Source organism: Sceloporus undulatus, chromosome 4 (genome assembly GCF_019175285.1).
Source record: "Sceloporus undulatus isolate JIND9_A2432 ecotype Alabama chromosome 4, SceUnd_v1.1, whole genome shotgun sequence".
Lineage (NCBI taxonomy): Eukaryota > Metazoa > Chordata > Lepidosauria > Squamata > Phrynosomatidae > Sceloporus > Sceloporus undulatus.
In genome coordinates, this window is record NC_056525.1 from 55,306,808 (window position 1) to 55,323,447 (window position 16,640).

At 40.7% G+C, this 16,640-nt stretch overlaps 1 protein-coding gene across 1 annotated transcript in view; it reads left to right on the plus strand.

The window, feature by feature from the left end:
- Positions 1-16,640, plus strand: part of PLXNA2 (plexin A2) — a 518,762-nt gene that overhangs the window by 458,280 nt on the left and 43,842 nt on the right. Inside the window, 1 exon segment of the mRNA XM_042463708.1 lies at positions 12,109-12,245. Within this exon segment, the coding sequence (XP_042319642.1) occupies positions 12,109-12,245 (137 nt within the window).

Genomic DNA, 16,640 nt, shown 5'->3' on the forward strand with positions numbered 1-16,640 from the left:
AATAGGCATAAGGTAGATCAAGTACCTTATACACTCTGTATTATAGAAAGGATACTTATGTGCTCCTTACTAGCAAAGTGTGTCAGTGGAGTTGTCTATGGAACATTCAGTTAAACCAGACTTATGTACAAACAAAAGCCTAAGGCTGTAATAACCTAGGCGCAAACACCAGATATACATGATTTAAAATAAAGATGGTTTGCAATTAATACAGCTCTAACAAATAACGTGTTTCTTAATATTAACTAGTCTTTATATCCTTGAAATAAAGAATTTTTAATATAAAGATTTTTTGATATAAAGACTTGTCGTACTTTGGACACATCATGAGAAGGCATTAATCATTGGAAAAACAGTAATGCTAGGAAAGGTGGAGGGAAGTAGAAAAAGAGCAAGGCCACATGCAAGATGGATGGACTTTATTAAAGAGATCATGAGAATGAGTTTACATGAATTGAGCAGAGCAGTGGAGGACAGAGGGTCTTGGAGATGTCTCATCAGCAGGGTTGCCATGGGTTGAGATTGACTCGAGGGCAGTTAACAACAACAACAACAACATCCTTGATAACATCTAGGAATGTTTGGTATCTCTTGCTGTGCTATCTTAGCAAGGAAAGGTGTCCTACTGGCCATAATATCTTCTACCTACATCCTTTTTCACAATAGAAAGATTAAAAAGAGACCTTATTACTCTGAAATTTAATTAACAGGAATTAATCTATGGTGCTGCTTCTTTCCATTTTGCTATACATATTTTCCAAACACTATGATTTTTTTAATCTGACTACTAAAGAAATGCCATTATTTTTCACTTCTAAAGAGTAAATATATCTGCCAATCAAACAAAGTCCCTGCGCTCTCTCTCTCTCTCTCTCTCTCTTTCTGTCCCCCCTCGGGTATCGTTCCTTGATGTGCAAGTGCATTTCTACATTTATGTAACAAATAGATTCTAATTCGATAGACATTCCATTTATCTGCTTAATCCAGAGTTCCTCTTCTCTTTCATTCCTGAAGCAATCATTGCACCCTTCTGTCATTAATTATGAACCTACACTTGCAAATCACACCTGGGGCTTTTCTGCATCTCCATTTTTGTCCAAACAAGATTATCTGGCTTCATTGATTTTGTGCTGACTACATTTTAGTGGCTTCCAATTGCCCACAATTTGTATAGTAATTGATAGATAAATCAGACAGATTGCACCTGCCTTCTCATCACTGTTATGAGCAATGTGCTGCAATGAGAAACTTATTTAAGTAGTGGTAAAATATTGCCCATCAATAGTTTACAGGAGGTAAAGATGCCAGAAACCACTTCCTTTTCTCATTTTTTATTTATTTCTCTGGGTGTTTGTAAATCCCACCTGTTCGTTGTATTTCTAAAATGCCAAAGGCAGCGGTGGGATTTTGCTGGTGGAAGCATCTAGGGACACATTGTGCTTTTTAAACTCAGGGTTACATCAGAGTTGCACACGACATGGAACTTAAAGTTAGAGAGAGAGACTGAACAAGCATGCTAAGCCTTATGTAGGTTGAAATAAATCCTGCTGGACTGAGGGGGGCAGTGCTCTGTTAATAATATGTACAGCTGGTTGTTTTGACATATAAAACGAAACCAAGTAACACTCTTTTCTAATAACCACAATTTAATGAGTTTTTGAAGATGATTTGAAGCATCTTTTTGGACAAGTGAAAGCTTTTTCCATTTAATAAATATATAACAATTGGTATTCCCTTATTCCAGAGTTACTGTGTGGGGCTCCCCAGTACAGTGTCTGTGGGTGCAACTGGTCTACAAGCCCAAATAAGGTGCCCACCAAGTTATTTCTCCCTATTTCAAAGCGAGTGGGTCATTTTCTCTGTGCATTTAGAAAGTGTGAGGGGAAAAAAGCTGCTGTGCTTAAAAATCAATGGGGGGGGGGTAGACTCCAGCCTCCCACACTAGGGGCCCTTGGGGCAAGTGTAAGTGGTTTCAAATATCATTATATAGCTCCAGAGCAACTTGCTATTTTAAGTAAGGAGTCAATTTAATGTGATGCTATGGCATCTTCCACTATGTTCTAAGTGTCTTTTCCCATGTTACTAAAATTGGCTTACCATAGAAGTTCATTCACTTGCCCTGGGTTAGTAAAAAGGCAGAGATGTATATATTTCATTATTTTATTCTGGCATGCAAGAATAAAGAATGTATATTATTTGCTGGGCAAATTAGAAAAGTTTTTTAAAAAAAATATTGTTATTTTGGTATATTGCTACTTTTATTTGAAATAAATATTTATCAAAAAAATATGAAGCCATGATGACTTTAGATTTGCTTTTAAAGGGTTTGCTGAAGAAGTGGGGGGGGGGTGTTGTGGGGAGCATAAAAAGGGAAAACAAAGCTTGACTCTGTAAATATAGTCACTTAGAAGTGGAGATAGGCTTCAGCTCAGTTCCCTTGTTAGAAAAGTTAGTGAGACCACCCACATCCTTTTAGATGGGGTCACTAAAGAGTCACATTGGAGGGATTCTATTCTGTAATGGAAACTGAAGAGTCTGATCTGGCAAGCTGAACATCAGGCTCCCTCACTTCTCTCGGAGCTGCCTTTGTGTTCAAACTTTCTGGCAAACAAGAAGCTATGGAAAATCCGTGGGCGGAAATAACCAATATTTCCCCCTTGTCATGGACGGATCATTTCCTGGTGGAGGCAAAGATCAAGGCTTCTACCCACATCCCTCCCGGGGGTGGCGGACCTATTCGAATGGTCCACCCTCGAAGGCTGATGGAACCCAAAAGGTTCCAGGAAGCCCTAGAGGGGTATATGGTTGGAAATGATGGCGACTCTGTTGATGCCCTGACCAACATCTGGGACACGGATCTCTCCAAGGCTATACACAGTATTGCTCCCAAGCGTCCTCTCAGGCCTGCTTCCAAAAAGAAGCCCTGGTATACGGAAGACCTCCAGGCAAGGAAGCGGGTACTGCGACGGCTAGAGCATGACTGGCGGAAACACCAGTGCTTACCCGACAAGGCTCTCCTAGACCTTCTTTTGAAGGACTACGGAGAGGCGATCGATGCAGCAAAGAACTCGTTCTTTGGTGCACGTATCGCATCCGCGAAATCGCATCCAGCAGAGTTGTTCAGGGTGGTCAGGGAGCTAACTCAGCTCCCTCCTGCCCCGAACCAGATCCTTGAACCTACTAAGGCCTGCTGTGACCAATTTAACAACTTCTTCGCGGATAAAACCTCTCGGATAAGTGAAGGTCTTGAAGCCAGTATTAGAGCAGAACCAAGAGTAGAGGCATCCAGAGCTTCCGTGGACTCCATTGTACTGGATCAGTTTGAGTCTGTCAGTACCGAGGATGTGGACAAGATCCTTGGAAGTGTTAGGAAGACAACTTGCTCTCTCGATCCCTGTCTCTCATGGCTAGCGGCACAGGGGGGACCGGCAGTAACTTCACTGTTACGCCGGATTATCAATACATCCTTGAGGGAAGGGCAATTTCCAACTGATTTGAAATTGGCCATTGGAAAACCTTTGTTAAAAAAGCCCTCCCTCAACCCCCTGTTGCATAACAATTATCGACCAGTCTCGCTATTGCCATTTTTGGGGAAGGTGATCGAGCGGGCGGTTGCAATCCAGCTTCAATCGATCTTGGATGAAACGGATTATCTAGACCCATTTCAAACCGGCTTTTGGGTGGGTTACGGGGTTGAGACTGCCATAGTCGCCTTGGTCGATGATCTCCGTCTGGGCACCGACAGGGGTAGCGTGTCCCTGTTAGTGCTCTTAGACATCTCAGCGGCTTGCGATACCATAGACCATGGTATCCTTCTGGAGCGCCTGGCGGAGGTGGGTATCAGGGGCACTGCGCTCCAGTGGTTCCGATCCTACCTCTCCGGGAGGTTCCAGATGGTGCAGCTGGGAGACATGTGCTCCGATAGGAGGGCCCTAACATCTGGGGTCCCTCAAGGAGCCATTCTGTCTCCCATGCTTTTTAACATTTACATGAAACCACTGGGAGAGATCATCCGGAGACATGGGGCGCGGGGTTATCAGTACGCTGATGACACCAAAATAGTCTTCTCTATGTCTCTGACTGATGCAGTGACCGGGGATAGCATCTCTCCTCTCGTGGCCTGTCTGGAGTCAGTAATGGGCTGGATGAGGGAAAACAGACTCAGCCTGAATCCAGAGAAAACGGAAGTACTCGTGATAGGCTCCCCCGGTCCAGGGATGGCTGTGGCTCCACCTGTCCTGAACGGGATCACGCTTCCCGTGAAGGACTCGGTACACAGTCTGGGGGTGCTCCTTGACTCGTTGCTGCACCTTACATCTCAGGTGGATGCGACAGTCAGGAGCACCTGTTATCAGCTTCGGCTGATACGCCAGCTGCGTCCGTACCTGGCCCGGAGGGACCTTGAAACGGTGATACATGCTCTGGTAACCTCTAGACTGGATTTCTGCAACGCGCTCTACATGGGGCAACCCTTGTACCATACTCAGAAGCTGCAATTAGTGCAGAATATGGCAGTCCGACTGGTCACTGGTATATCCAGGGCCAGTCATATAACACCAGTGCTTAAAGATCTTCACTGGCTGCCTATTCACTTCCGGGTGCAGTACAAGGTGTTGGTTATTACCTATAAAGCCCTAAATGGCTTGGGCCCAGCGTATCTGGCGGACCGCCTCTCTCCATATAACCCGCCCCGCACACTCAGATCATCTGGGCAGCAACTTCTAAGAGTTCCAAAGGCTAGATTAGCTTCCACCTCTAGGAGGGCCTTCACCATCTCGGCCCCCAACCTCTAGAACTCGCTGCCCCTTGAGCTCCGCTTAGCCACCTCCCTAGCCCAGTTTAAGAAGGGGCTGAAAACCTACTTCTTCGAGCAGGCCTACCCCTGACTATTTCGCCCCAGAATGCTCTCCCCTCCCCCCCCATACGTCAGCATTGTCAAGCTGGCATGAATTTTATTGTTTTTATTGTACTGTGCTGTTTTTAAATTATGTTTGTATTATTATATTGTTGTATGCCTTTTGCTGTACACCGCCCTGATTCTAAGATGGGCGGTATATAAATAAATTTTATTATTATTATTATTATTATTATTATTATTATTATTACTACTACTATGTTGGTAGTGCCATAGGCATAGTGTGTCTTATTGGTCTTTCTCAAGCTGCGACCATTAAAGTGCAGGCATGGACTGTGTTAAGTAATAACCAGTGCCTGGGTGAAAGCAGCTGTGAAGATGAATCTCAGAGTAACACCTTTCAGCAAATCATTAAACATATGTTGAATATTATCATTCTTTGCATTGCTGCACCTTCTTTATGACTAGAAAAAGTGACTAGCATATAATTTCCTCCTGTTGCTTGGACAGTTTTTGCTTCTTTATTGGCACCTCCTGTCAGACATCATAAAAGCACATTGGTGTTCTCTAAATACTGTAATGAAATGAGAGGCACCATAATGAACAATTTCTCCCTTGTTCTCAGGGGATCTTGTGACCCAGCCCCAGTATCAGTACTCCCTTCCAGTCTTGGACACAAAACAAGTTCTGCTAGTCCTCATTCTAGTCAAACAGAATATCAAGATGGCAAGCATCACATCTTTCAAGTTTATTTTTTTTATATAGCAGATGGAGTTGTTTGATTTAAAAGAGAAGTGTGGATGAGTATAGAGGGATTCTTCCCTACTTTAAATTAGTAGTTCCGTTCCTTCCTCTCGGGCAGATTCCAGAGTGCTTGGGGACAGTTGCTCAGCAAGGAAAGAGCTTAATTGTGGCGTTCCACAAGGCGCCATCTTGTCCCTGATGCTTTTCAACATTTACATGAAGCCACTGGGATAGATCATCCAGAAGCATGGGGTGGGGTGTTATCAGTATGCTTATGACACCCAGATATATTTCTCCATGTCTCAGTCTTCAGCTTTGACTTCAGATGGCGTCTCGCCTCTCAATTATTGGCTTAAAGAAGTAATGAATTGGATGAGGGAAAACAAATTGAAGCTGAATCCAGACAAAATGAAGGTATTTATGGTATCGGCTCCGAACCCACCATCAGGATACAACCTCCAGTCCTAGAAGGGGTCACACTCTCCTCAAAGGACTGTGTTCGCAATCTGGGGGTGCTCCTAGATTCATTGCTTCACATGACAAATCAGGTGAATGCGACAGTCAGGAGTGCCTGTTATCAGCTTCGGCTCATACGCCAGCTGTGCCCTTTCCTGGAAATCAGGGACCTTGAGAGTGTAGTAGATGCACTGATATCCACATGCCTTGCTTTCTGAAATGCACTCTACATGGGGCTACCCTCGTGCTTGGTCTGGAAACTTCAATTAGTCCAGAACATGGCAGCCAGACTGGTCTCTGGTACATCCAGAAGAGACCATATAACACCGATCTTAAGATCACTCCACTGGCTGCTCATCAGTTTCTGGGCCCAGTACAAGGTGTTGGTTATTACCTTTAAAGCCCTAAATATCATGGGTCCAACCTATCTTTGGGACCACCTCCTTCCATATAATCTTCCTCTTGTTACAGCCTTATAAAACAAGGCTGTCCATGACCTCCCAGAGTACCTTTTCAGCCATTGCCTCCAGATTGTGGAATGGCCTGCCGGACGAGATCCATCATATTACCACCCTAAACAGCTTTTAAAAAGCTATAAAGATGGATCTCTTTCCTGAATAGTTCTCCGGCCATCAGAAGAAAAATCTAATTGCTGACCTCTGACTTCCACCACAGTTTATTGAATTGTTTTTAAGTATGTTTTGTGTTTTAAATCCCACATTTTTAAATTGTATTTGGGGGGAGGGGGGGTTGAGGGTTCAGACTGTATATTTTAACTTTGTAAGCTGCCCCGAGTGCATTTTGTAGAGAGGCGGGATATAAATAAATTTTATTATTATTTTATTATCATTATTAAATTCTGCTTCTTCTGCCATACTTCTCTGTTGTCATCATCCCTGCCAGAATTCCTCTAGTCTGGATCCCTTCTGGAATGACAGAAAGGGAGATTGGGTAATAGACCATGGGGAGAGGAGGAACACAGAAAAAGAGAGAGTTCAGTTCCTTCAACAAATTCCTTTTTGCTGTAGAAATAAGACTTTTTCTCATCTCCATTTTTTCTTATGTACATAGCTGAGGGAACTAATAAAATGGTTCACATCCCAGTGAAAAGCAGATTCTGATAAATTCTAGAAATTTTTTAGTAAAGGTGGTACTCATGTAATTTCCCTGGATTATTCATGGGAACACAGAAATGTTTAATATACAGTAGCTGAGATAATTGCCCCAAAGCACCATCCTCCTCTTTGCAGAGCCATTAAGCACCTTCACATCCATCTCAACAGAAGGCAATGAAACAATTGATACATACTAGTTAGAATGCAGATGGAGAAAAATAGATACTTCTGAGCTCATTATTGAGCCTACTCTGTGGAGCTAGGAATGGCAAAGTAGCATTCTCTTTCCACTTCCACTGAATAATCAGATTCTTGTCCACTGGAGATTTTCTGGGCAGTGAGCAGGGCTGGATTAATAATGGCCCAATGGTATAGTTGCTCCAGCCTTTTCATTGGCTAGGGACCTAATGCTGAAGGAAAAGAAACAGCTTCTTTCCACTGCTTCTGATCCTTCCATGACTCTGACAGCTCAGGCTAATCCTGCAAAGACTTTGGCAACAGGACTCCAGCAACCAGAAAGCCCACCCTGGAACTATTTACACAGCTGGTCCCTTACAGAGGCTTGATCATGTTCAACCAACTATCTGTATGCATACCCGTTGACCTTCTTGTCTGTTCAGCTAGTACCAAGAAGTTCTAAACTCCTCTTTGATAGAGGGAGTGGTATCAACTTCTTTAAAAGAGCTCATAGCTGGACATTCCCAGAGGAATCTAACCTGAACTCAAAGGGTTTTAAAAATCTGAAATATCAGTTGCAAGTAGACTATCTGGGTTGCAATGTGGAGGCGTTATGTGACAGTGGTTCTTCTCTTACTTGGATGGCTTCCTCTAGATGGCAATATTGGGTGATTATTATTCCACCCTATGACAACTGTGCTACAGAGTACTCCATTCTATGTATAAAATTCTTGGGAGAAATAGCCTGGAGATGTGAGTTGAGGTGTCATCAATATGTGCCTGATGCCCAGCTCTTCCCCTACTTCTCGTCTAATAAAGGTGACGCATCTGATGTTCTGAACCACTACTTGGGGCAGAGTAATGAACTGGAAGAGAGTCAGTAAACTGAAATCTAATGTAAGCAAGACAGAGATAATGGTAATGGGTCATTTGGCTGTTCAGATAATTGGAGTGGGTGGTACCTTATCTCTCTAAAGCTATGGAAACTACTGAGGTGGGTCAGGGGACAGTTTTTCCCCTTGGGCCTATGCAGACCTCCCCTCCCCCCCCCCACCGTTTGAACTGGATGGAAGTCCACTTCTGATTTTGAAAAAAATAATATTTCTTTGACATTAAATAGTGAAGGAGGGGGTGCAGCATATTTGAAAGTTGAGTTGCTACTACCGAAGGCTTCCAGGAGAAGCTATTCAGCTCCTTTCACCAGAAAACTAGCTTGGTTTTATTGTGTGTTGTTTTTAATTTTTTCTTTTATATTTTATACTTTTAATTTGCTTATACAATGCCCAAGAAGTTCAGCCATCTTATTGACCAGTTTATAAAAGTAATTAATTAAAATCCATTTGATTTGTATACACATTCAGGAGGTGACTTGCTGACTGAAGTTAGGTAAAAGTCACTAACCCTGGCAAGGTAAAGTCATCCCTGAATATACAAGATAATATTCATCCCTGGTTATATAAATATGTGAACAGCAGAATGCTTGTGACTTGTGATGGATGTTCACATTTCATAGAGCAAATAGTGATTTAAAAGGCTCTGTAAAGGTGTCTGACTGAGACACCCTAAAAATCCTTATTTGTATAGAAAGAAGTTGCTGTATACACAGCATCAGAATCAGTAACATGTCAGCAATATTAGGGCACTATGCACTAGCCAAAACAGGGTGGGGTGGGGTGGGAATACTGCTTACTAAAGAAAGATAACTTGTTCGGCACAAGAAGACTATTCACTAATTGGAATACTTTGTTACATGGAATTAATCTATTTTATACATTAAATTCAAAGAGTTTCTATTTTATACATTAAATTCAAAGAGTTAAGAGGCATGGGTTATTCACTTTCATGGATTTAATCAATAGTATTTACATTAATAGTGGGAAGCCTTGAAATTTTTGCCTTGTTGAGGAAATCATGACATGCTAAACACACACACACACACACACAAATTCAAGGTTCTTATTTATTATCCCTTCGCTTTTAGGTCATTTGGTTTTCCTTTGATATATTCACAGCCATGAGGTGTGGAATCTTAAAAACCAGAACACGATACCCTATTATGAAAGCTCAAGCTCCTGACCAACAAAAGAAAAAAGTCCTGGAAATCATACAAGACCTAAAGTCTGTCTGAATCTACAATGGGCAGTTTGTCGATTGTTCCTTAAAATTGTTTAGAATTATGCCTTTTATATTTTGTAGGTTTTGGGGCTGTAACCACCCAGTATTAAGCACTGTTTAATATTAATACCAATGTTCTCTTCATTCATACACTTCAAGGCATTTTGCCCCAGAAGTCAGTATCATTATCTCCATTGTAGATAGGAGAGAAATTATGGCACAGAAAAGCCATTCAGTAGGCCAGACAGAAACCTGAAAAAGCACCTATTTATGCTGAGTTCAATCACCTCCCTAGGTTATAGTGCTGCCATTAGAGCATCATTATGTAGCCTAAAACCCAGGCTCCAATATATGATAGTCTCATTTGTGAGAAAATCCTGTCCCTCTGATTGTTGCAGATATTGCCACTCAGAATGCCTTCCTAACCCCCTGAAGCTGGTAAAAATATCTCTAAGGCATTTAGCAGTGGTCACTTTTCAGAAACAGTTTCAGACACTGTTTCAATTTGACCGCTGAATTAATTTTACATGGCAGTTTGTTGGATGCCTTCTGGGAACTGGAATGATCTGGAAAAAAATGAAGAAGTCTCTCATGTTCACTGTCATTTTGAGTGTCCAAGATGGCAGTGTCCAGGGAATGCATCTGGGATATTGCTGGACAACAGATGAAAGCTGTAAAAGAAGAAGAATTAGTAAAACGATTTGATTACATTAGTGAAAACAATTTTGAAGTGTCTGATTTTTCTGGGTGTTTTTTAAAAAGAATAAATAGCAATTATAACTGTGAGCACACCAGTTGGACTAAATTCTTATAGCACAGCAGTGGAGAAACACTTTCTCCAAACAACATAATTTCAAATCCTGCACAATCCTACACACGTTGAGAGAATTTGCATATGCATTTATCACTATGTCTACAGATAAAATATTCTGCAAAGCCATGAACATATGGTAAAACTGACTCATGGAATAATCATCTCTATGGACCACTATTCTGGTAGAAAATTTAACTGAACAATTAAGAGCAGCAAAAACTCAAAGATGCTGACAACTTCATTGAACTTTTCTGTAGTTTTATTTATTAAAATGGTGAGTGTTTGTGGGGGGTTGTTGTTGTTTTCAAGACAACACAATAGCATCTCATGGATATCTATATAGGAGGTTTTGTTGATGATGCGCTAGTGCTTGAAAAGGTTAGTTTTGGGGACTAAGGCATGCTCTGAGGATCTCTAGTCCCAATAAGTGACTTGTTCTACACTCGCTAGAACTTATATCAACATATTTTAGCAAGTGTCCTTGATTCATTCCCCTTGTGTTACTGATTCATGTTCTTATTTTTTTTTTTTTGCCTGTATGTTCTTCTTTTCCTTGAATGAAAACTAATTAATTTTTTTAAAAAAAAGGAATTCCATTTCACATTTCAGCCCTAACTGTGACTAAAAAAAAAGCACAGCAACAAAAAGCAAGTGGAAACTACGTTGTTGTTGTTATGTGCCTTCATGTTGTTTCCAACCTATCGCAACCTGAAAGGGGTTTTGTGGAGCTTAGAGGTTGCGACCTGCCCAAGGTCATCCAGCAAGTTTCCGTGGATGAGTGGGGAATCAAACCCCAACCCCCAGAGTCCTAGTCCCACTCTCAAACCCCTACACCATGCTGGCTCTAAGAAACTACTTAGCATATGTTCAATGTTCAGTGGCATTAATGGGTATGTTTGTTACACTGACTTCCTCCAAATAGTTCAAGGCAGTGTTTTAGCATCACAACACTGGTGTGGGATGGGTTAAGCTGGGTGACTGTCCCAAGCTTACCCAAGAAGTTTCTAATTAGCAATGACTCCAGTGTCTCGTCTCATATCTGAAGACTAAATTGGTGAAATTCTTTACACAAAAGAAAAAAAAGGGGGGGGGGGACACTATTGCATGCAAACTCTATGTCATATCCAAAGGTTATGGATCTGTCATAATAAGGGGATATGGTATTATAGGAATAATTTGATAAGGTGAAATAGCGCTATGGCTAACAAAAGAAAGAGTGAAGGGCGGGAGGAGGTAATTGGAGGAGAATGCTTGGAAGTAAATGGATTGCTGTGAGCCACAACTTTATCGCCTTGTTTATTTCCTGAGGTGGCACACTGATACAGAATAGAGGACACCTTCCTTCCTGGGACACATGATATGATAATGTAGATGGGAAAATTGAGGAAAGGAGGAATCTTCAAAGGACGCTTTAATCTGGTTCAAAGCCGGGGACCGGGGACTGGAAAGGAGAGGTTGGGAAGAGGGAACTATTAAATAGCAATTGCAGCTTCATTTATATACCACTTCATACCACCTAAGCAGTCTCTAAGTAGTTTTCAACTGTAAGATAAAGGATATTCCATTTGAGGAAAACTCAGATTTGACACTACCGAGTCTGTGGTGAACTTCTGTCAAGAAAGCCTAAATAAAGCTGTAGTATTTTCACACTATCAATGCTGTCTTGGTTTCTCAGGTCTGAGTCCACTAAGCATGACACCCTTACTATTTAATCATGGATTGTGACCTTTGGCTCAAGATCCTTCTTGGCCTATCTCCACCTATAGCAGTGTGTCTTAGTGCTGGAACAGCATCCAACGAAAGCAGATGATCTTTTTCTTTTTCTTCCAAAGAATCCTGCGGTGAGCTCTCTGAGTCCCAGCCGTGGGCCAGAGTCAGGAGGGACTATGGTGACCATCACTGGCCATTTTCTGGGAGCTGGCAGCAGTGTGTCGGTGTTGCTGGGTAACCAGACCTGCGAGTTTTATGGGTAAGAGGGCAGAAGCAACTCTCTCTCTGTCTGTCTCTCTCTCTCTCTCTCTCTCTCTCTCTCTCTGTATATGTGTGGTCACATTATGAAAATCTCTTTTGTGCTTCTTCTGCCAGTGCTTAAGCTACTTTAGCTAGAAATGTCCAACCTCTCATTAATCAACTTAAGCCAATATGTCACTGACAGAGATGAGTGTTACATGGTAAATATCTAAATTGATGTTTATTAATTTATATCTATTGCATTATTTTCATATGATAAAAATACTGTCTCCTTCCTAAATCTTAACCACATCCTGTTCTGTAAAACTCCCTCGAAGTATTCTCCATCACCTTGCTCTTGGGGTAAAATGTAATCCTTGGAAAACAGCATTCATTATCATCTTTTTTTTAAGAATCTGTATAGAGGTGTGGTGATAGAAATGTGTGTGTCTTCTTCTGACCTGTGGCATGATTTGGGGAGGGAGGAGGCTTGAGTGACAAAGACAAAGCTTTACATTATTTTGTCTTCAGATCTGAGTAGCTTTGAATCTGTATTTTAATTTATATAATTAATTCCCCCTCTCCAAAAAAGCTCTACATCTTTTTCTCTGCTGCAATCTTTTTCTTTAAAAAGATGTGTTTCAGTGTTCAGCATTTATATTTTCAACTTGTTTTGCCTCTATGCATCTTGATTATATGTAATCATATAAAGGATATACTATAGTGATGCCCACAAGAAAGTATTGTGGATACATGCATGTCTGCTTGACATGGTCAGCTGTGTTGGATCCAGACTTGCCAAGCCTTCAGTAATCTCATGGAAAACAATGAAAATTGTCACATTGAAACAATGCCCATCAATATGGCTGTGGTTGCAGGTTCTGGGAACTGAGCTCCAGAAAAGAAATATTTCCATATAATGTGTCTGTAAGGTCTGGGAATCTTGTATAAGCAGCCTTGAGCTGCATGAGGAAAGAAAAGTGGGATATAAATATAATTAATTACAGAAAAGTGATAATGTGTTTACAGTTTGATCTAGAAGAGGTACAGGAGATTTTAGTACCCTGTAGGATGAAGTTAGGATGCACCATTTGAGCAGCTCTACTCACTTAATCTATTGACTGTTAGTCACATATAGGGAATTTAGTGAAATGGGAAACTAGCAAACCACTTGCCTTTTCTATTTTGGCCTTTTACCTGCTGTAAAGCCAGCTTTTCTAAAGCTGCATTATGAAGACATTGTGTATCAGAATCACTGCTCTCTGCAGCCTCTGAAGAAATAAACAGCCTAGCACCCATTTTATGCTTGGACTGGGAAGACGTAGATTAGGGATGGCATGTTAATGAGTGGATAGGATTTTACAGACTTAGTATTTCCAAATCTCATTCAATAAAGAGTTCGTTTATACCTCTGGAACAGATAAAAAGGGAAACAGGCTATGCCTACCACCCTTTTCATTTCATATCTTTAGATGAGATCTCTTCTTCACAGCCTTTGCTTTTCAGATGTCCTTTTAGGCCTGGACTTATGTAGGAGCTATCTCAGAAAATGGTGTCAGGCAGCAGCACTGACCTATACAGAACTCTGCATTTTGCTACTTTGAATGCCTGTAGTTAGCTCCATTGGTCAACAGCATGACAAAAATTAATAGCTGAGCCATCTAATTTGGTGGCTTTAAATAAAAACTATCTTTGGGTGGCAAAGTTTATACTATTGCTTTTGATAACAGACAGAATTATTCTTATGATGTTTTATGATATAAACATCTGGAAAGAGCCCATGATTGGTAGTGGATGCACTTTTCATTTTCTTCCCATGTTAGGGGGAGTTCTCAGGCCAGATATTATTTCTTATGTTCTCTTTTACTTTGCAAAAGCTCATCCCATCCCAAAGGGTTTAACAAGCTATTTTAAAAAACCCAATACAACAACTGAATCCTGTCTTGAATTCCATCTTGGGAGAAAGGCAAGATATAAATTCAATATCCAAACATGCAATTTTAAACAAACTATAAAAACATACAACAGCTGTAGAATAATATTCATTGTAAAATAATAACTTGGCAGAACTTCAAGTGATGGCAATACTGTGGGATGAATTCAAATACAGGTTGAGTCTCCCTTATTCAGAATTCTCAAATCCAAGATATTCCAAAAAACAAAACATTTTTCATGGGTGGTTGAGACAGTGATACCTTTCCTTTCTGATGGTTCAATGCAAATAAAATTTGTTTTATGTGCAAAATGTTTTATACTGTGTATAAAAGTACCTTCAGGCTGTGTGTATAAGGTATGTTGTTATTAACTGCCCTTGAGTTGTCCACAACTCATGGCAACTCTATGGATGAGACATCTCCGAGACCCTCTATGTTCCACTGCACTGCTTAGGAATGCAGATTCAGGCCTATGGCCTCCTTGATTGAGCCCATGCATCTGTCATGTGGTCTACCTTTCTTTCTACTGCTTTTCCTAGCATTATTGTCTTTTCTGATGCCTTCCCATGATGTAACCAAAGTACGACAGACAGCCTTAGTGCTGTCATCTTGGCTTCCAGGGGTAGATCTGGTTTGATCTGTTCTAGGATCTATTTATCTTTTTGGCTGTCCACAGTATCTTCAGTACTCTTCTGCAGCAGCACATCACAAATGAGTTCATTTTCTTCCTGTCCGCTTTCTTTATTGTCCAGCTCTCCCGTGGTGATGGAGAATACAATGACTTGGATGATTCTAACTTTAGTGCTCAGTTGTATATCTCTGCACTTTAAGATCTTGTCTAGTTCTTTCATAGCTGCTCTTCCTATTCCTGGTCTTCTTCTGATTTCTTGCAGTCTCCATTCTGGTCAATATTTGATCCAAGGTATGCGAAATCTTTGACTGTTTTGATTTCCGCATTATGCAGGTTAAATTTATGTAGATCCTCCACAGTGATTATAAGGTATAAATTATATATGAAACATAAAATAAATTTTCCATTTAGATTTGAGTCCCATCTCCAGGATATCCCATTATGTATGTATATGCAAATACAAGTATTCCAAAATCTTAAAATATCTGAAATCCAAAACACTTCTGGTTCCAAACATTTCTGGAAAAAGAGACTCAATCTGTATAGTCATATGGAAAAGTTACTTTAGCCATGCTGGCTGAGGGACTCTAGGAGCTGTAGTTCAAAAAGCAAAATGTCCAGGCTGTGGCACAGGCCCTCTTAAATCAGTGACACTAAAGTTGGCCACATTTCTGCTAATTATTACCTTATCTTCAGATGGTAAGAACTCAAGCCTGTCAAAGTTTTTTTTTAAGATTTATATTTATTTCCTAAAAATATCTAAGAAGTTTTGAGCATTCTGACAGAGTGTATACTGCAAGAAAGGTATTAAACAGAACTAGTGAAGGTACTCTTGTGAAGCACTCCTTACTGCTCTCCCTGCCTTATGATACTTTCTATCCGCTGTTGGGAACTTCTGGCATTAGGATGCAGAAAGGAGATATTTTGTTAATCTTATGTTTAGGGGATGGCAAATATTTCTGCTTTATTTCATATCACTGATAAAATTTTGAAAATTTTGGTAAATTCTAGGGGAAGAAACAAGCTGAAATGAAATTATCAACACTCTGTACTTCCAACCAATCAGAAATCTGAAATGTTGAAGGTTCCTATCTTCTGACTATTTTAATACATCAAGGCTCCTTATATTAAACTGAGTGCACAGCACTGCTATATAGCTTTCCTAGTGATAAAAACTCTTATTTTATAATGGTTGGTAGAGTTTTTTATTTGATTTTTAAGAACATTTTTTCAATGTACAGAGCCAGAACAAATTTAAGAACCACAGTTATTACAGACAGGCTTAGTCCAGAAAAATAATCTTGATAATTGTATGGTTACATTTAGATACTGCTCCTAATTCACCATATTATCTAATTACCCCATACAAACCATTAGAGCAATATTGCCAATAATCTAGTAATACAGTGTTTATCCCTGCCTTTCCATACAAGGTCGTAACACAGCTTATTCCTGGTTTCTCGTCTTTCTCTCTTTCTCTTTTAGTGCATGGTTTGTAGGTGATGAACTTGGCATGTACTCATGATGTGCAGGGAGGCTGATTAGATGAAGCAGTTTCTAATGAGATTCACTATAATTACAGCTTCCCTCTATTCTCTTGCCTCTGATCGGAGGAGTGGGGAAATTCACCATGACGACATGGTAATAGCGCAGAAACCTAATTAACTGATCACAGGGAGCTTGCAGTAACTCTTTGCCAGCAGTGATGTGTCGCTTTGGATCTCACACAAGGGCTAAGCAGGCTTCTCTGAAGTCTGGTCTCTGGCATGCAGAAATGCCTGCACTCACATGAGGCCACTGGCGGTTATAAGAAGGGCATGGCAGGGAAAGGCTGGGAATCATTCTGCTC